The 22,144-nt window shown below is 35.9% G+C and overlaps 1 protein-coding gene across 1 annotated transcript in view; it reads left to right on the top strand.

Annotated features, from left to right (window-relative positions):
* Window positions 1-22,144, top strand: part of SCAPER (S-phase cyclin A-associated protein in the ER) — a 258,080-nt gene that overhangs the window by 197,652 nt on the left and 38,284 nt on the right. The window contains exons 24-26 of the mRNA XM_009330071.1: window positions 2,304-2,419; window positions 12,109-12,232; window positions 20,960-21,189. Coding sequence (XP_009328346.1) covers window positions 2,304-2,419; window positions 12,109-12,232; window positions 20,960-21,189 — 470 coding nt within the window. The remainder of the gene's footprint in view (window positions 1-2,303; window positions 2,420-12,108; window positions 12,233-20,959; window positions 21,190-22,144) is intronic.

The raw sequence follows: 22,144 nt of genomic DNA, 5'->3' as shown, positions 1-22,144 counted from the left end.
AGAGGAGAAAGTTTGAGAACTGTGGCTGTAAGCCAAGGTGCTCAAATAATATTATCTGATTTGCGGCAGGACTATTTCTTCGCTGTTTGGTTGTCTTTTCCTTACGGCTCTATCAGGAGGTTGGTGGAAGGCGTTGCAGGGGAGGCAGTGCTTACTGCAGCTCTATCCCAGTCACGCCGCAGGCTGGACGCGCAGGTGCTGCATGGTGGTGTATCAGAGGTCCCCAACCGAGGGTTGCTTAAGGAGGCTTTTTTCTGGGGGGGGTTGGAAGGGAGGAAGAGGAAGTAAAGGAGGGATGTATGAGTGAAACTCAAAATTAACTCTTCCGTTAAGGCACACTTACCAGGCTAACAGGACTAAAATTGACTGCTAGAAATTATCAGTTAACCTGTAGGAAATCACTGGTTGATTGTCTTAACTGCTTGGTGAATGGGCGCACAGAGTTCCATTCAGTTGAGGCTAGTTATTCCTTTGAAGGTAAACCTTTTTGGCTGTCTAAAAATCTACATGCAGTTCATATTAATTGTGGAAAATGGTTTATTTTTGAATATCTGACTTCCCTGTTTAAACAGTATTTCTGGAGCTTGGAACAAGTAATTTAAATAGAATATAGGTGTTTGTTATAGATGTTTGTTTGAAAGAAACTTAATGGAGTTGTGTGATTTAAAAAAAAAAAAAAAACGTACTTTTGTGTTTACATATTGATGTCCAATTCTCAGAGGGAGAAATGTTGCTCTTCTAAATCATATTATATCTTGCTTAATTATATTTCTAATTGTTCAAAGAAAGATTTTATTGCAGAGTCACTAGGAGTTCTTTCTGTTATGCAGTATACATTTTTTTTTCTGTTGTAGTATAATACATTCTTTGTGGACTAATAATGGTTGTATTTATAGAGCACTTCCCATTTTTTCCCACATGCCAAGTGCTTGCGGCATTGAAGAAAAAGAAAATATTTCTTATTAATTGGAATATCCTCATCATTGATGAAATTAAGATGAGTAAATACAAACAGTCAATAAAGCTACACAAAATTAGCAACTTAAAAGTAGAGAAGGACAGGATCTTACGTGCTTTATTTTAAACAGTAGAACATAAAAACAATTTTGTATGAAAGGAAAAGGGCATGAGTAAGTTCTAAAATCCTGGACCTGCTCCAGTAAAAACTCAGTCATTTGCAAACTGTAGGAATAATGATTCTGCTAAGTGGAAGTTCAAAGGGGACACCTAGAATAAAGAAAAGCTAATCTAGAAAGCTAGGAACACATACAAAACTAGTTTAAACTGAATCTTTCCATTTATAACCAGTAACATAGCGTAACGAATGAAGAACAAGCTAGATGTGAATGTCATAGCTCAAAGCTAAAAATACTCATTCATTCTGCTGCATTTTGAATAAGCTGCAAGCAGTGGATTAGACAAAGGACCTGAAGGGGTAATAAGTTGGAGTTGCTAAAGAGATAAACTACACCAATCGTCTAGGTGACATTTTCAAACTTTACCTCTATAGTTTGCCATGACTGAAACATTTACCAAAATCACATCCAGATTTTTAACCCGATTCTTAAACTCCAAGCAATTAATTTGAGAAGCCAGAAAATCTAACCAGCTTGCATCCTCAACAGTATCTGTCAGGCAACACTTCTGTCTTCCCAAGATTAAGGATAAAATAATCACCATCTCACTGGTGATGCTGTCAGGCTTTCTTCCAGAGCAGTGACTGAACTTAGGGGGTCCACATTCTGTGAAATATGTAACCAAGTATCATCAATGTAATGATGGTACTCATGTTTTAAAGTGATCTGCCTAAGCTGTTTTATGCATACAATGAAGAAATCGGGGAACAAGGCTGGAGGTTGTCTCCAAAGTTTGTGAGGAAGAGGAAGTACCCATCTAGAGATTGTCTATATTCTTTAAATCATATAAAAAGTATATTATAAAGTATAGCTACAAGGGTAACAGCAACAGATGAAGATTAACTTTATTAAAATTAAAATCCCTATAACAATATGCCATTACAGAAAATATGGTATTCAACTGTATTACCATGCGTATAGTATTTGATACGCATGTATGATCTTTGAAAAAAAATAGCACCTGAGAATTTCAACTCCTGCTCTAAAGACTCTTTCCTGTGCACTGGCAGTAAAATGCTCTTTTTCAGACGTGTTCAACGTGATAAATACATGTATTAAGGATTTTCTGCATTGATAAAATTCAGGACAATTGTCTATCAGGCATATCTTTTATGTAGGAACTTCTTCAATTTCTGTTGGTTCTCCTCTGTGTTTGTGTTTATCTAGAACACAGCAGATCAAATAGCATTTCGGGCTGCAGGAGGACTGACTGCCCTTGAAAATGTTCTTCAGGCGGTGACTTCTCCCACCAATCTGAATGCAGTTTCACGGATTCCTTTCAAGTAAGTATGATCGGTCCTTCATTTGCCACTTGGAATCACTAGAATATTTATTTCACATCTGCTGCTTCACTGCTGCTTCTTCTCATAGTCCAGTGTTGAACTTCAAAGAAAAAAAATCGTGCTGTACTCTACACTGCCATGGAAGGTGAAAGACATTTCCACTCAACCTCTGGTTTTCTAACTTGGTGATTTTATTTCTAGCTATGATATATTTGAGCGGTGGCATCCCTAATTGTACCAAATGAGAAAAGAGAAAACTGTATTAAACAGAAGAGGAGGTACATATCTTTTGAAGTTAGTCCGTAAAGATCTCTAGTGGGAAGTGGGGGAATTTTTTAAAGGGTTGTAATTCACTGGAGTCTGACTGCTTTTAAAATGAAACAGTTGTAAGATACTGCTAGCTGAAAGGGGCTTCTACAAACAGGTAAATCAAAATTCTTGTGGATTAGAGGAATTCCTCTTTATAGCACGTAAGAATAGAAGGGCTTAGTCTAAGTCCCCCAGAAAAGGTGGTGACTAAACAGAATGCCTGCAAAAACTGGTAACTCAAAAGCATGCTTTTTTCCCTAATCTCTTAACTGTAATTTTTATCCATTCAAAGGCACATATGTGCTTTCAGAGCAGAGCTAGGCACGGTTTTAGTACAAGAGGAACCCAGCCCAGGAATATACTGTTGTGTACCATTGTCATCGTTTGTTTGTAGATATCTTTTAATGTTGTAATAATTTGAATTTAAGCACTACAATCTGTGGGTTTGGGTTAAAACTGTCCATTAATATGTTATGGGCCAGGTGTGAAGCACTAGGAAGGAACACCAAGAAAAAAACATGCTTTTGATATCTTAACTTTGCTCTTCAAAGAGAATAAAATTCCTGCCTTCCCACTAAGTCATGCAGAATGCATTTGCTGCAAGTCCAGCCAGCTCCACTAATGAGCAATCCTGAATTGGTCCTATGGTGAGGAGCTCAGCAGCAGCCTTTGGACTCGTTAATTTGCAGAGGGTCGAATTTTGAGTTATCGTCATCAATGTGGGATAATCTTTGCAAGGGCAAGGGCTGCACTGCGTGGCCATGTAAAGCTTAGGTTAAGTTTAGCTTTAAATTCTTAGAATATGTGTCTTCTATACGACTTTGATTTTTGTTCTTTCATTTTAGGAATAGTCTCACTTTGGCAACCTTTGTTGAGAAGGTTTGAGAATATCGTGTTTACGTTACTGAAAATACTTTGTTTAAAGTTTGTAAGACAGTATGAGGATGTATTAGTTCTCAAAGGAACTTGTGTGATGATAAATAAAGCCCCATGTCAGCTACATTTGTATAACAAAAAAAACATCCGAGGAGATTTATCAGAGGTTCTCTTCTCTATGACAGTTACTGTCTATCTCATGCCTATTTCAGACCAGTATAACTGGTTTCTCAGATTCCTGAGCCTATTCATGACTGAATTATAAAAAGAACTTTTAAACCTTTCAAAAGTTCTTTAAACAGTGTTTTATTAACACAAGTTTTCAACTATCTGTATTTCCAAAAGAAATACCAAGGCAGAAAAGAGATTAATATAAACTGTTCTGACAGCTTTGTATGTTAAAAAAATCTACTGAAGAATTTAGCTCCACTGCTGAAGTACAGTGTGTCGTTCAACTTTACAGCAAATTGCAGTCTCCAGTTAACATTAATAGAATAACTGCTTTTTGGCTGCAAGGAAAACAAATTGCAAGACTAGAAAAGACCAATTTAAATGTATTATGTCTAACCAAATAACTGAATGTCTTATCACTTAATCAAAATAGAGTAATTAATCAGCGTTCCCTACATGTAGAGAAGGTGGTAATTGGTGGACCAGGCTTTTACAAGTATGTTGAAAATATGAAAATGTTGAGGAAATCTATTTTTTTTAAAGGACTTCACTACCAAAAGGCATGCATGAATCTCTGCTTCAAGCCCCTGAAATACGAAGTTTCCAAAAAATAATTTATTTCCCCATAGGACTTTTATATGCAGGGCAGCTCTTTCTTAACTTGTACAGTGGTGAGAAGTTATTATTTTAACTCATTTTGTTGTGAATGCTGGCTTCCAGGCTCACAAATGCCTCGCTCTCTTTAGAAGCATGACAGCCATATATACATCGCCCTGTGAGGGTGTACGCTACCCAGGGAAAAGATGGTCTTGAGCTTGCGCTTAGCGATCTGTGAGCAGCCATGTTAAACTGCACTGCGTTGGACGCGGCTATGCGAGAAGGAAGAAGCAGCTGAGCAGCCTGCTGCAGGTGGCAGCTGCTCTCCTAGGTCCTGGGTGACAAACTGAACCCCACTCTGCAACCGGTGCTAGGCAGTAGTCGGAACATGTGAATGAATTCATGAAGAGATTCTTGATCGTAGTGTACTACCTTATAGAAGTGCTGAAAGCCTCTTTCTTGGAAAAATAACTGGTTTGTTTGCCCCTAGAAATCTCTCAATACAAATGGTAAACTGAAAATTGGAGTCGTAAATTACACTTACTCTTCATGTGAATCCTCTGTACATTGATACTTCACACCTTTGGAAACTGTGGATATGTATATTTTACTAACCATTTCTTTATGTGACTATATGGAAAGCGCATTTTTCAGGTAAAGACAAAAAATACAATAAAACTAAATTCTGTAAACGCAGCAGAATTTCCACTAGACTGTGCCCTTTTCGCAAACATCCATCTTATTTTAGTCACTGGATCGTAAGACAATGCATCAGTAGCTGATACACTGAGCTTGTTTTAAATACTTTGGTATCAAATATTAATTTCTTTCTCATAATTTGAGTTGCAAATGCCCTTTTCCTTTTGAAACAGTGAAGTGTTGTACCAAAAAACATTGTTAGCTGGCCTTTAGTTTGGATGTTGGACAAAAGCTTAACTCTTACAGAAGAAAATACATGTTTTTGCCTAACTTACCCATTTCTTGATAGACCCAAGTATCGTAAGTCCACATTATTAATTTTATTTGGCTAGTATGTTTTGCATTTGTTTTTTATTTCATGACATTTGTGAAAATATAATGAAGTAGTGAGGTTTGTAGGCATCTGAAAGTATTGCAGTTTGGAAGTTATACATCAGGTTGCACGTAATTTGACGCAGGATCTTGCTCTAAAGCTCATGCTCTTAACTGCTCATGCAGTTTTTGTCTGCAAGAGTCTAACTGCTTGAGTCTAACTTGCAGAGTCTAGAGTCTGCTAGAAGTGTCACAGTGAACTTGGTGTTGCTGCATGTGATGCAGAGCCTCCTCTATTGCTATTGCTGTGGTCTTCTTTCTGATAAAGAAGAACATACTTTGTGCAGAACCTGCAACTCAACTGTCGAGAGCAAGCAGCTGTTCTGGGGGGTGGGACTGCAGTTTGAAACAGGCACAAACGTGGCTGGTTTAGAGAAACCATGTTAATGCACATTCATACGGTCTCACTGAAAGTATGTAAGAGAAATGCTTCTAATGTGTTGCTTTAAATACAGAATGTTTGAGAGAGTTTCAAAACCAAAGGATAATCATAAGATATCTTTAGTTCTTTAAATGAAGAAAATTTGTATCACATTTTTCCTCATTTAATTTTTGAAATGAGTTTGAAATTATTTTTTTCTTTTGTGCTAATACAAGTTACATCCTGGCTTCTTAAACTTTGAATCTAGCGAAGCAGCAGTTTTCTCTGCTTAAAGACAAAACAAAGCCTTGTGGAAAGAAGTTGAATTAAGACCTTTCATTAATTGCCCTCCAGTCTTCCCCTAGCCAAATATGCTTTGCTAAAGGACACTACTGTACTTAAGATTGTTTGTGTGCTCTTGCAATGTTTAACCATTTGTACTCATCTTAAATTGGGAATTTGTCTGCTGTTTTGTGATGAGGATAAGCTTTTTACAAGTAGGTGAGGAGATTACATGGGCTATTATCTACATCTCTCTTTCTCCAAAATCCTGGCAGTATGGTGCAGCTCAGAACATTAATCCCATGTCTACAAGATAAAGCTTTATTATCAAAAGATTTAACAATATGCTTGTTGTTTTGTACTACTGTCCAGATTGGTAGGTAGACCAGCAGGATGGCAAATGCTGTGAAAAAGATGTGACATTTATGAGACAGATGATACATTTGGTGTTGGGGCAATTTTTCTTCCCTTCAAATAAATCACTGAAAAAGGAAAAGAGAAAGCAGTGGATTATAGTAGGTTTGATTATTGGTGTTAACATACAAATTAGTGTCCAGCCACGTTATTTCTTAAAGTAGCATTTTGTAATTTTCCTGAGTTTGTTCAGTTCTCCACAAAATAAGACATATTCAGCGGAATTTCAAGGGATTTCGGAGTCTTACAGTATTTTTCTTATGCTTCTACTGAAAAGCAAATGGGAACTGCACAGCAAAACAGTTTAATGACTTAAGATCAAGACCAGAAATGATTCTCATCCCCGTGTTGCCTTGCATATTTGCTATGGGCAACTCATTTAGCCCCTTTGTGCCATGACATGTTACTGGCCTTGAAAATTGTAACAAATCAGATGACAAATGAGGTTTGTAGGGTTTGTTTAATTAACATTGGTGACATACTTTGAGTTCCTTGGGTGGCCAGCATTTTTAAGTAGAAATTAGCAGTAGTTGTGTAAGGAACAAAGGAGGACTTTTGTTAGAAGTTAAGACATGATTAAAGTCAGTTTGATTGTAACGTGTCTTCTCTATTCATACAGTTTCTTGCATCATTTATTTAAAGCAAATATTATCAGGGTAAAAAAGCTCAAACCGTAATTCTATACTTAAAAAGCAGAAAACAGTGCCCGCATAATGTTATGGATGGCATTGATTCAAATTACTTTTTTCAGTAAGAATTATTTTGAGCTGAGAACTGGTGTTTTATAGCTTGTTCTTTGTAATTTTTACTTGGATTTATGAGCATACATTTCTTAAGCTGTGCTGTTACTGTTCATGCAGTTCTATAGGATTGTTCACAAATTGTTTTACGTAAAGTGCAAAACAAGCTTTCTTATTTTCTTGTAAGGTTATTCCCTCTGGAGAAAGGTTCATTGCAAACTAGCAGTTGGTACAAGGATATAAAGATACTCTAAAGAGAATGACCTCTTTGCAAGTTCAACATCTGAAACCTGCAGCATCTGTCTCTTTCCATGATGTATTCTTGCTGCCTGTCTCAGAGCTGGATTTCAAGCTCACAGAGCTCAAGACTAAAGCAATATTGCCCTCCTGTGCAATATAGGAACAAATTTTATTGTTGACGGGAGTTCTGTGAACTGTTACAAAAGTTTTGGACCGCGAGCCAGACCTTGCAATGAAAAAATTGATAAGCCAGGGACTGGAAAATTTCTGCAGAAGACTTTCAGATTCTATCACACCTGTAAATGTTGGGGTAAATTAATTGTTTGATTGTCACTTGTCATGCAATAGTTTGTTCATAAGTACAGTAACATCTCAGAATCAAACTCCAATCTGTTTTCAGAAGTGTCTTGAAGGAGAACTGGTGCTGAATTTTGTCTTCTCTCTATTAATTGTGACTAGGCTTCAGCTGGAGCCCTTTTTTTTAAAATCAGACATCCTTAAATAATGTAAAATACAGACAAAATAGTAATTGATTATGAATCTTTGAAGGTTCCTGATGTTGTAATAGGCCCCATGAGTGAAGTATAAAGGCCTGTATAGTCTTCAAGACTTAAAATTTGTATTTTTACCTTAAAAACAATCTGTTGTTGTTGTTTCAATCCATATTCTTACCTTGGTGGTTTTTTAACCACTCCACTATACAGCCGTTCTGTGCACCGTTTTTCAGTAATAGCTCACCTCCAACTCAGCTTTTAAATACCAATGCTGATCGCTTTCTTTCCCCATCAGAGTACTGCGTAATATGCAGACTGGTTAAAAATGAACAGTTTGCTACTGAATTAACTCATCCTAAATCTGCTAAGGTTTAGTTTTGTATTATTTCTCTGCAAAATCGAGCTTTTGGGGTTATTTTCTTCATTGATAATCAACGTACATTCATTTATAATCTTCAGAAGGTGAAAGTAATGTGAAAAAGCTTTACACTTGAAACAGGTTCATTATTATATGTTGATGATGTCCTGATTTTTATAAAGAAAAGCTGTGAGTTCTTGCTTACATATCCTGGTGCACTATGGTGGATTAGTTTTGCACGGTTGGATACTGTTGCTGCCGCAGTATTTTGAATAAAAGTTACAGTTTGTCAACTTGTTTATATCAGGCAAATTGAGGAAAGTGAAGATGTGCTAGCATAAAAGAAAATCACGTACATACATATAAACTGTTGAGATCTAGCTTGAAGATGTTGATGAAAATGAATCCTCTTCCTATTTCTTTGTACTCATGTAAAATAAATATAACATACAGATGCATATTTTTGTCTAGTTTAAAGACAGATTTCTTTTTTGGATCAAAGTTTGTGTACCAGAATGAGTGTTTTTATAATTGGATTTACTCTAAAGAAAAGCTTTACATCAGAGGGCAGACTTCTTATGTGGTTTGAGTATACATGCTGTCTAACATAGCTTTAAAGCTGATTTGCGGGTGTGATACAAAGTTTAGAGCAACATCAGTAATCAATAAACAGCTGCTTTACGTGAGGCTCATACTTTACTATTTCAACTGATTTTGATACCTTTTGAGAGAAAAGTTTTGGAATTAAGAGCAGTTAGAGCTTCCAACAGGGGAAAAAATAGTAAGAAATGTATTGAGTTTTTCATCCCAGAGACTTTAACTGGTGGTTAAGTAAAGTTCTGGCTTGACATTCGCAGCACTGCGCTTGTCTCGGAGGCCGTGTGCAGAAATGGTGACAGTTGACAGCTGTTGTTCCCTTAATAAGATTAAAGTAAAGAAATTAGTTGTGCTGTCTTTAATCTGCCATTTAACACTGTGAACCACCTGGGGACGGCTTCTGTGCTGACACTTCCAATTTTGAATTAAAAAAAAATTGTGGAACTGAATCATAGTTCAGAGCGTGCCGTGATTAGAATGTATTTAGACAAACCGTAGTTAGCAAGCTTATGTTATCAATTAGAAGAACCCTTTTTATTGTTGTGAAAAATTAATTTGACATCCATTTGCTTACACCACCTTTTCAAATGCATTATTTGAGTCTCTGAAAATGCGAGTACTTTTTCTGACATGAGATTCAGTTGGGAAATGCAAAAGCATGATGCATTATTACAGTGGAATTTGTTCTATATATAAAGTGGGAAGTTTCTGTGTTTTCAGATGTAAAATAAATGATCCTCTTAGGAATTAGGAATCCCATATATCAAAAAACATTATTGCAGTGAATTAACTAAATCACCTCAGAAACTCTGAAGTGCTGTCAAAATTGTAAGTTAACCCACCAAGTCCATATTTGACGCTTTGGGTAAATTATAATGTTTATATTAAAATAGAATTAATCTTTATTTTATAACAGCTGATAAAATGACAGATGCTGATTTAAAGTATTTTCTTCTCAGCTGAAAATAGAAGCTACCAATATAGTTTCATATCTCTCTCTCCCTGTAAACACACCTACACAGGGGAATAATCTTCTGTGAAAAGTAAAGGTAGGTGCCTAATGAAAATTTTTTTCAGCATTACTGAGGAAAGTGAAATAAATACCTTTATATAGTCAGGATAGGAAAAGAGAATCCTGTTGCATGGCAGGTTTTAATAAATGCACATGAAACATGCTACTTCGATTTTGTATGGGTATTATCCTTGCAGGGTAAAAATTAGGTGAAATAGGTGAAAATTAACCTGCCTTTGATCAATAAATAATGTTTTAATACTGTTTTCATATCATGTGAACTGCAGATTAAAACTCATTTAATTGGGCAGTAGAGTAAAATTAATTACCAGTACGGTAAAATTAATATAACTGGGAATATGGTGATACTCAGAATATTAGCAAAGGAAAGGTATAAATGTTCTTCATGTTTTTACAACTCAAACCAAGCAACGTAACACTTCTTTTTTTAAAATTCAAAATGATTTCTCAAGCTGAAGAAAAGACAATCCAGAAATACAAATGAAAAAAGTTTTACTCTAAATTTTCTGGCCTCTGAGCATTTCCAGCTTTTCCTGGCTTGAGAAATACAATGTATATATAAGATGCTTCCATTTCAACCGTGGGGAGCCATGCTAAGTAATCAGATGCCACAGCAATGAACACAGCAATCAGTAAAGCAGCCTGCCTTATTATGTAAATAACTGTTGTTTCAAAAAATGTTTTAGGAGAAAAATAAAGCATAAAACTCAACTCTATAAGTATGTTGAGTTAGTCTGCAGCTTGTTATGTTAAATACCAGCTTTGATGATTTCTGTACCATAACTTGTTTGTTGCAGTCCCACTTTTGTATGACCTTTTGACAGTGCTGACTATTTTCTTCTACGGAGCTTATTTGAACTTAGTCACATTTTTTCAGATGTTAAAAAAACCCAACAAAGTAAAAGTTCTTTTCCTTTTGGTTTACTTTAGACAAACAACTTGAATTTCTAGCCATCTTTATTTATTATTGTATATGTTTATGATGCATTTGTGTTCTGTGTGTGTGTGCGTATTTGTATAGTAACAGTGATAGCTTTTGTAGTAAGCAAAGTTAAAGAAATAAATTTTGTGTTTATTCTGAAATAGTATTATCTGTGGTCAGATTTATCTTCTCTGTGAGTATATAGTATAGTATATAGTATATATAGTCCTTCTATAGGACTGGTCCCAGCTTCCCTGCAGATCTTGTTTTGAGAAGAACACTTTAATTGGAGCAGATGGAAATTACTGCACATGATGCAAAGAACAATTGGTCGTGTTTTGTACATCTGGAGCTTTCTGTGACTCGTGTTTATGATTTTCTGTTCTTACCATTGCAAACCTGTTACCTCTTCCCGCCAGCCATAGGTGTAGGTCAATTGCTAGTGTAGTTATACACTAACGCTTAAAGGCTCTGTACAGTAGTGGTTCACAACATGTCAGTAGAAGTGTCTGGACAGGAGTTTCACCTGCTCAGTTTTGCTTGCTCAGTGCAAATTACTCGGTCCTCTCCATTCCTTGCGTTGGTTCACAGGCGCTGCACAATAGCCTCTCTCTAAAGCTGGTTCTGGTATACTCTGAATTACTTCATACGGGTTTTTTTCTTGAAGGTTGTGCTAGGAAAGGGACCTTATACCCAAATTACTTGTGTGATATAACCATAAGCCACAAGAAAAGAATATTACGTATCAATATTATGAAATTAGCTGACATTCTGTGTGAGTTTTGTTACGCCTTTGTAGTACACTCCTAATTTATATAAGGTTTTTACTAAGAATGCATGTATGAATTTACTGAGAATGCATGTGTATGCATATTTATACTGATGAAAATACCTTTAATATCATGTATTACAAGGAAAGCTCAGGCTTTTCAAAATTGCATATTCCAATGTTACTTAGATGTAAACCGAGTTTCAAATACGGAAGAGTCCAGTAGCCATACAGTGCGTGACTTCTGATAAGTATGGCTTTACTGTTTTGAAGTTATTAATTATTTAATTGATTTCATGTAAATTTTTAGTTCTGTTTGGAATCCCAAGTTTAAGAAAACAAATGTGAATTGCTGAAAGGTTGTTTTGTGATGTGCTTCCATTTATTTGCTTTTAATTTACCAAAGAAAAAAGTAACATTCTTATTTTTCTTTTTCTTTCCTTCTGATTTTTTAGGTCACTCTGCAATACAGTAAATGCTTACAGCCTCACCTGCAGTAATTGCGCAGAAAACTGCACCTATGTTCTTTTTAGCAATAAGATCACTTTTCTGATGGACGTGTTGATACACCAGTTTACGGTACGTAAAATACCTATTTTAATTTAGAAATTTTTATATGCTTCACAAACATATTAGAGTATTTAGAGGAGAACAACACCAGGAGATATATGAGAATAAAAGCTCAAAAGAATAATATTCTTTTGTTGTGTATATTTGGTAACTGTATCTACTATACTTCTATACAAACGGATGTACTTGCTTCTGCTAATAAATTCTGCAAAAGCATATGTTCCAGGAGCTCTAGTGAGTGGACAGTGTTCAATCTTTAATGTTTTCTGAGATTTTCTTCTTTAATTCACTCTATAGTAATATTTAAAGTGTAGAATATTATGAGTTGCCCACGTGTGTTTGATTAACATGTTTTTCAGTATGGGGAATATAAGTCAGGTCAATACGTTGCTGTAGGTTGAATTCTGAAGTGCTTAAATGGCAGGACTCTTTAACTGTGAAAGTTTTAATTTTCCAATGTTTCATTTAATTTGAAATGCCATTAAATATTTTATTTGAAAACTCATTTTTAATTCATAGTGGCCTGCTCATCATAAGATATTTAGTCTCGGTTTTCTACTTATAAATTGTGTGTCTGTATTTTCATGAGCCAAGCAGTTTGTTAATTGAAAAGTTATGTACATACTTTAAATAATTTAAATGACGCCGTTAGAATCAACAAGCCATAGGACTGTTGATGAACACTTTAAAAAGATAGTCCGAAGGTCCTTGACACAAAGAAAACCCGCATGCAACCTGTGCATTCTCCTCTAAGTAGCTGCCAGCTCATTGTTCTTCAGCAAATCTTTCCAAGAGGATTCCAGGTATTAGATTTCAAATATACTTAGTGAAAGGTGCGTGTATTGTGCTGGGCCAGTCACAACACTGCTGGCTCTCTGCTGAGGAGCCAGAGCACAGGCTCCGTGGGTAATTACACAAGAGATGAAATCCTTCAGCACTTCACAAGTGACAAGATTCATTCTGATGCCAAACACCTTCCCTTTTCTCAGTGTAGCACTGTGCAAACGACCTGCACTTTCCCGAAGAAATACAGAGGGTATTTCTTAGGAAATGTTGGCCACCTAGAGATCAGAGATACTACCTAAGAAAAATTCACTACACTTAGAGCTGTTTTCAGTCTGTTGCCAAATACTACCCTTGAATTGCAGCAAAACTGTAATTAAAGCTTAATGTTTCCCATGATCCACAGTGGACTTTTCTTTCCTCTGCATAAAGTCTCTTGTGTTCTCTTCAGGCAAAATTGGCCCTTAAACTAGGATATCTTCGTAGTTCCATGAAGTACGTATTTAAGTACAAAAAAATAAATACAGTGCTGCTTTTCTAACCCTGATTTTTCACTCTTGAAAATAAAATAAATCAGATCAAGTTTGAATTCTTCTTTTTTACGAAAAAGAAATGGACAAATGGAGAGCACTTTTTTTAATTGGATCAAGCTCTGAATACCAAAATATTAAAAGACACCCCTCCAAAGAATTTAACTCCCTGCAGTGTTCCTGGTCTGGTGAGCTGTATGATGCTGCCTTTGCCTGTGTTGTGCGTATTCCCACTTACTGTTGGAAAATAAACCCCAAGTAATACCAGAAGTAATAAATGAGAATGTATATTTGCAAGGTTTTAACAAATGATTAAACAAGTATGCCAGTATTTGCTGAATACAGAAGGAATCCAGTTTTGAGATACCTTTAAATATATTCTTAAATACAGCAAGTATGAACCTTACTTCCAACCAATTTAATGTGGTTTTAGTTTTGCTTTTATCCATCAAAATTGAATGCAATGTCAGCTTCACTTTTGCTAAAACTCAGAGCTATACATTTTGAAGAACGAAATTTAAAACAATTCTCATTGGTGTCAAAATGTTCGTTTTTCTTTACACAGGTGTTAACATTTTTCTCCTCAAAATATTACTTGAAGAATTATAAAAAAACAAAAATACTTGTTCTCCAGTGAAAGCTTGGGTACCAATGGGAAATGGTAGAATAACAAATGTAGTGTATTTCTTGTTTTTTTGTGACATCAAGCCTGGCCAAGTTAATTATTAAAAGTGTCCTGTTTAGACCTTCCTTTCTCTCATACCTAAACAGACTGGTAGGAAACCTTCTGTAGACTTTACTTACCATTTTACCTTTCTTAGCCTCCTTACCAGCTCAGGTAATGCCTAAGTCGGTGTCTGTTGAGGTCAGTAGCAGCCTGTCTCCTGGTTTCAGTGGTTAATGGATCAAACTTTCCCGTTGTGTGCTCATGTTGTAACTACATTTGTCTGCAGACTGCTAGCTCTGCTCTTCTTTGTCTCCTGTACCTAGAAGATAGCTGTGAAATAACGAAAACTTTTCTAATTGTATTTTTTGGAAGGTTTCATACTGAGAGAAACAAATAATTACATGGAGCTGTAAGCATGTAAGGATAGTTTTTTATTTTGGGGTTTTTTTTATAGTCAAGTGACAGCTGTCGTGTACTTTTCCATGAAGATATCTGAAAAAGCCATATATGTAAACCATACGTATCTGTGCCTGCATTTGTAAATAATTTTATCTGTTTAATAAACAGATGGGGTTTTTTTGGATATCTGTCTTTTTATGATTTCATGATAAGAAAAGCATGACAGTTTGTTTTCTAACTACATGTTCTCCAATAGATCAAAGAGAAATTTCAAAAAGCTTTTGAGAATAACAAGCTGGACAAGACCACCTTGTCCAGTAAAAATTCTTAGAAGATTTTGTGCATTCATTCAGATCTTTGCCATCATAGCATACCTGCTGTTATCAGTTAAAGCATGATGCAAATCAATACTTATTAAGAATTAGAAATTGAGACATTTTTGTTGTTATTTTTCCTTCTTCACATAAATAAGCAAAATTACATGGATTCTTTCTTGCTTCGTTTTCGAGTTGCATGCTACATAGAATTGCAAATGACTAGCTTGAGATAGTCACTGCAGTGCACTTCATTTATTCATGTGCATTATTGCTAATATCCTGCACATGCAATAAAATTTTTAGACTGTTTTTGTTTAAGATTAATTGCTAAAGGCTAGAATCAGATTATTTTTATTCCTTTAAGGAGATAATTTTATGTAAACATGCAACATACAGGCTTGATTTCAGAATTGAAAAGCAAAAAAAAAAAAAAGTCTTGCCAGTCTCTCCAGCAGTCTGACTTGCCAGAGCTGGTTGCCATTTATAGCTCTGGTTGAAATTTTGAAAATTTAGAACTGGATCACTATGATTTTTTTTTTTTTTTAAGGCAATCTTTAAATGCATAAAATCTGAAAATTCTAAATAAAACATGTGAAATGAACACTGCAACGTAAATAGAGATCAAACAAATGTAGAGATCAAAAGTGAGTTGCTTATTACATTTTTCTTCTCCGAAATATAGCGCTTAAATCTGGACCGTATTGTAGGCAAACGGCGTGTGAAACTGTACTCATGAAGTACAATCACTTTGATTGGGTTTAAGTTAATCTGGCTATCTAGTCACAGTGAAGTAATTTTTCTCCACCATTTCTTCACTGGAATGTGCTGCCATTTAATTTGGGTGCTTCAAAATGACAGTATACGTCCTATCCCCGTTGCTAGTTTCTTAACCATTTGTGGTCAGTTTTTTAATCTTCTGTACCGCAACAAATAAGGCGGCTTCATTTTGTTTGCACTATGTTTGCACATTACGATAAGAATCGTAAAATCACAGGCACGTCCGTGCTTCTCAACTGCTCTGGTCCATTTTGAAATTACATTCTGTCTCCATCGTGTTCAGCCGTTGTGGCACTGACACTACTCCTAGCCCCTAATAACGAGACCACGTGGGCAGTTTCTACCTTCCAGATCACTAAGAGGTCTAAAAAACCTGCTCTCCCTCTGCTTTCGGTTCTGGTTGGAGACCTGAGGACCAGCACCTAGAGATATCAAGGCTGGCAAAAAAGTACCTCAGTTAGGTGTCGGCTCTGTGGATCCGGGTCATTTCTAATGCAATTCAGTCAGTGTTGGCAATGTAAAAAAGCACAAAAACTTCATGTCTTTTCCTTTCTTTTTAACAACGTAACTTTTAAAAGACCGAAAACTTATATTCTGTTCAAAACTTATGTTTTCTTCAGTAGGAAGCCAGTGTGTTAGTCCTGTAGTAAATCTTGAAAATAGGGCTGGGCTGGGAGAAATAATGACATGTTAAAGTATTTAGGGGTAGGGAATTTAAACAGTGGAACCTTCATCTGCACCATCTTAAGCCCATAGACTTCCCGGGCCATTTCCATTTCTTTAGTTCACTAGTTACTGCGTAGAAAGTCTGACATTCTGTAGATACTGTTTTGAAAGTAAATGTTTTCCAGAGTGTTTTTGAGGCAAGCCCAATGACTTACACATGCAAAAAGCACAAAATCACCACTGTTAATGGGAGAAGAATACAACGTAACTGACCAAATGAGCAGAAATTGGGTGCTTCAAAAGGTTTGAAGACTTTCCATTTAGGTTTAGCAGCTCCATATTTAAAATTCTTCATGGCTGTGAAGGATCTCTTTTTATGAGACAAATAAAAACATAAATGCGTTTTCAGTGTCAGCTCTACATTGCTAACTGGAAACTGTGTTTTTGTTTGGTTTTTTTTTTTTGTTAGCAGAAAAAAAAAGGTGCTCTGATATGCAGAGGTACTTTTGGTGACGTGAGCCAGAATGGAGTAACATTTTCAGCTATATTAAATGTGTGCCTAAGTGCTTTGCTGGATTGGGGCCATATTGTTCAGCATCTTGCAGGATTAAGTCCTACATGTTGGGCAGAGCTGAAGAGTTTATGGCAGCTCTGCACAAGCAAGGGAATCCCTACACAAGGGGAATTGTCTGCTGAATGGCTTAACAGTCGTATGGAGACTGTACCAGAGCTGAGAATCTGGTCATCAGAGCGTTCTGCTTGAAGAACTGATTTAAAGAAAGTAGGAGTCTTGATTAGGCCCAGCATAGGCAGTCATCGTAAATGCTAAAATAGCGTTGAGATGTTGGATGTGTCAAATAATTGAACAATAGTTACATTTTTCCTGATTTTCCGTGGTGATTTAAAAATGTTTTATACCAATTACTTGACAAGTCAGTTTAAGCATGTACTCGTACCTGTAGATTTGTGTCAGTTAAACTGTTAAACCTATTAAACCTCAGAAATGAAAATGTGGAATATTTTAACATTTACTCATCCAAAGCCTGCGTTCAGCAAACACAGTTTCTCTGAATATCATTAACTCCTTGTGTAATCAACACAAAGAAACCAGAGCTTGAAAGCTTTCATAATTACACTATTAAATCTTAAGGTTTCCTACCCCCTTGCTTGATATAATAATCAACAAGCGAAGTAATACATCACTTTCGCAAGCACCCCAATTAATTTTGGACATAAATCTCAACACATTTTCACACTATCCCATTAATTACTTCTTTGGTAAAAGAGCTGATCTTTCATCACTCATTTGAGTTCGTATAAATGGAAAATATTAAAGGTAGGAACTAATTTCAAATTTACTCCTTTTCTGTAAAACAGTATTTCCTTCTATCTCCTCTTTGACATACACAGTATAAAAACCATACTTGTTCTCACTTTATATAATACACACACACACACACTTTCCCCAAAAATCAAATGTAAAAAATCAGCTCTGCAATAAATGATTGTATTGGGTGCCAGATCTATTTATTTTACAAATTAGGAAGAACGGTTTTATATTGAAGCAAGAACTTGTGTAGCTAAGGGCTATATGCTTAGAAAATATAGTTCTCTTATGTACCTTCAACTAGAAGACAAAAACAGACATTATCTGTTTATAGTACTGTTCATTACAGCAAATGGAAAGCTCTACTGCAAAATATTATTAAATCTTTTAAGAAATAAGTTATATATAATTTTGTATCTTAGGTGAAAAAGCAGTGAGTAGCATTTGTTAGCAATTTTTAAAACTTGGTGTTCCTAGTACAAAGTGGCCACATTTAAATTGATTTATACATTGCAAAGCTTAATCCATCTGTTTCAGTAGGCAATTAGAATCATTAGGCATGAATTATTTTAGTCAACAGAAGTTACTGGAGCAACATAATATTATTTTTCCTATTGAACTTGAATAAGCAGCTAAAGACTTCTCACTTGCTCGCTTGGCTCGTCACCAGAAACAGACTATTACAATGAGTTTTAAGTACCAACACAAGGCTCAGAGCTAATGAATAATAAAGAAATGCGCATGTTGTTCTTTGTCACCAAGTGTTACCAAATCCCTCCTGATACCTATACAGGGAGGAATGATTTTCTGTGACCTCGCTTGCATGTACCAAGTGTAAATGATTTTAAACTGGAATGAAAATAAAATGTCAGCCAATATTGATCACTAATTACAGTGTTGAAAGCCTCGAGCTGTCTCATAAAAGTGCCTCCACAGAGGTCTATTGGTACATGGAGTCCAGTTAAGCACAGTGAATGTACCTGGGAGCCCCGTGTCTTGACTGATGCATCTGTGCTGCCAATATTCTGCCTGTAAAACTGCAGGACTTACATGCACACTTCACTTTCTGCCCTATTGTGATCAAACAGTATTTCAGCTGGTTTAAGTTATCTTGGACTGCAGAAATGAAAAAATAAAATAGAATTAAAAAAAAAAAGAAACTTACGCTCTCCATGAGGATTTCCTTCCAGATTTGTATCCGGCATACAGATTTGTCTTCAGATTTACGTGTTATACATCTGAACTTCATTGCCTTTTTTAGGAGTGGGCTCTAGTTTAAAGATTTAGAAAAATAGGATTCCGTTCCTCTGAGGTTCGTTCAGAGAGAACTGCATGTCGTGCTTCTAATGTGATTCACAAGTGACTGACATCTGATGGACAAGTGCGGTGGTCATCAGGCAATGTTTTATATTGAGATGTTCAGGCCTTACTCATGGGACATGTTTTTCCTGCTGTCCTTAATAGTTAAAATATGAAGGCATCCATAAACGTGCTCAGACTTTCTGCATGCCTAATTTGAGATTTGTGGGTGGAAAGCATTTCCCATTGCATCTTTTAGAACTCTATTATTTATGTCGTCCTTTACGACGTTCCAGAATGTTAGGTTGTGCCCTAGAATTTGTGCAATTTTTCTGTCTTCTCAAGATAGTTCCTTAAGTTGTTTTGGGGGTTTGTTTGTTTTGTAGCTTGGGGGGGGCGGGGGGAGTTGGATTCTTATCAGATTTGGTCAGGATAGGTGGTTTTTTATCTGCCTCCATCCCTCCCTGGCAGAAATTTCTACTTCAACTGCCTTTCATTTTCTACAAAATCGGGACTCTCTTCGTTTTTGTAGACTTTGGAAGATTTAGCAGTTCTCTTTCTTTCTGAAAAAAAGATGGATAAGAGACATGTGAATTAGGAAAGATTTGGAGCCTTGCCTTAAGGGTCGTCTTGCCTTTGAGGAGTACTTAGCGCTTTGAAATACTTAGCTACTTTGGGTTAGCTTTAGTAGTAGACTGTTTGACTGAGAAGTTCTGACGCTTACTAGGAAAAGAGAATTCTCTCGCAGGCTTTTTCAGGTGTGAAGGGGAACCACTGTAATTCATCTGTCTCAATTCAGTGAAGGTTGCCCTCTTTCACTGTCTTAAAACAGCTGTGTATCATCCTCTTTGTGTACCTCAGCAGGCAATATAATTTGTTCTGAATTCAGTTATGCAGAAGCTCAGCAACACAACTGAATACCTCCTTGTAGATTGGAAACATTTTGTATTCCCCAGCATCCTTTGCCGTTGTTACCAGATGGCACCTCCTGTGGCCTTTCCATGGGTTGTCTATATCTACTGGTCAGATACTTCAATGTGCTCTTTCCCAAGGGCAAACTAGTACTGTTCCAGAAACAATTGGGTTTTTTTCTTAGTTATGGTTTGAGTTTTATCACAATCAATCTCGCTGTTTTGGTAAAAATTTCTGTAATTTTTCTAACATTGAAATTCCACATAAAATACTTCGGAAGGATGCTTACGTCAGGGTAATAGTGTTGTAATTGTTTGGTTGGTTTTTTTGCTATGAAAGAGAAAGTCCATCGGGGATTAGATCTCATTGAAAAGATCGTTCCTATTGCCTGCAAAGTGTATTGCCTTTTTCTGTGAAGAGCCACAATTGTACCTGCTGTGTCACAAGAACTTTTGCCTTTCAAAATACTCACTTTTGTAGAGGTGTTTGTTTAGGACTCAAACTGTTGAGTAGCCTTCTTGACGGTACATGGTGTTTTTCCAAAGTCAAGTAGGGGATTACCACGCAACAGTAAATGCTGTTCCTTCCACAGAAAATAGCTATCTTACCTCTGTATTACTGAATACTTTGTGTATCCTAGACATTTAATATGTCTTCGTGGTAAGGCAATGTAGTAGTCAAAATGAATCATCTCAGTAGTTTGTTTATTCGCAGTCAAGTTTAAAAATTTTTTTTTTTTGCTAGTGACTCATCAAAAATCCTGTGTATGCACAAGAACACCACAATCGTACTAATGAAACACTCTGCTGCTATAAGGCTTCCTTCAGTTCTCATACACTAAACTCTGTTTTGACTTGATTTATTCTGTTTCAGCTTATATTATCTGCATAAGACCTGTTCTTGTACCTGAAATACTTTAATGTCCATCAGCACTGCTAGAATATGTTACTTTATTATTATTCTCGGTGTACTCATATGCAACTTTCTAAGTGTTTCGCTTCAAACTTTGATTATTTTTACTGAATTCTGGTTGGTTTTCCTTTTTTTCTCTTTACTTAGGTTAGTGTTCCGGATGACCATAATGCTACTTCAGGCAGAAGTGCAAATAAGCAGATATTTGAAGGTTTAACAACAGGACTTCTGAGGATAACTGCTGTGATTTTCAGATGTCTAATCTCCAGCTTCCCAGATGGAAACAACCACTCTGCTGCACTGAAGATATTACAGGAAGTGAAAAGTAAATCCTCTCAAGTGGAAGCCTTCAACAGCAGAGTCCAGGACCTGATCAGGTTAAAAAAAAATAATGAAACTTCTCTAAACTACCTTTACTACAGAGAAAAAAAATTGCAGTGATTTAAGAAAGGAACAAACTGCTTTAACTCTTAACATAGTAAGAGTAGTTTGTGTGTGTAGTCAAGACGACTGTTGAAATGCTATATTCTCAAACAGAAACGTTCTTCAAAAAACTGCAGACACAGAAATACAGAAAACCATGAGTCTTTTAATTTTGGACTTGTTTTTTTGTGTGCTTTCCATCAGTTTCTTCTCCTAATTACCTAGGAGTCAGCTTCCATAATTTTCACTATTTTCTCTGCATTCTCTATGCCAACTGTGTATGCCCATTGCCTGCATGGTCCTGCATATCATACATGCATTCATATAAGCTTGCCATAAAAGACATACTTCCTATTATAAAGATTACCCAATAATTCCTATAATCTGATTTCAACTTTTATACTGTAGCTATATTTTAAAAGCAATTTTCTTTTCTAAGTATATTTGTTGAGCAGAATTTCAATCAAAATAACTCAGTGAGTTGTAACAGTAGTAGAGTAAAAGAGAATATATTGTTTTGCTCACTTGTATTTGAAACACTCTAATTCTTTGGTAAAAACACTTGAACCTGAATATATTAATATATATATATGTAATTAATATAGCTAATATATATAAAATCTAATATTATCCAACAATATATTAGACTTGCTAAAAGTGTATAGTTTCACTAGTAAATTATAGAAATAGTCATCAATACATCTTCAGCCATCTGAAGAAATGAAATTCTGATTATACGCAACTGAAAATGTGTCACAGTGAGCATCTGCAGACTTTTCAAAGTCTGGTACGATGCTGATGGATACAAAAAAGACAGCTGGAGGAGGAAAGCAAAACAGATAGTTGTCATAGATACCAGTGACCTCTAAAACTTTATTGTTCTCATGTAACCCGCCTTCTCCCCAAACA

Source organism: Pygoscelis adeliae, unplaced genomic scaffold (genome assembly GCF_000699105.1).
Source record: "Pygoscelis adeliae isolate BGI_AS28 unplaced genomic scaffold, ASM69910v1 Scaffold298, whole genome shotgun sequence".
NCBI lineage: Eukaryota > Metazoa > Chordata > Aves > Sphenisciformes > Spheniscidae > Pygoscelis > Pygoscelis adeliae.
Note: the sequence above shows the minus strand (reverse complement) of the source record. Positions and strands in the feature narration are given on the sequence as shown.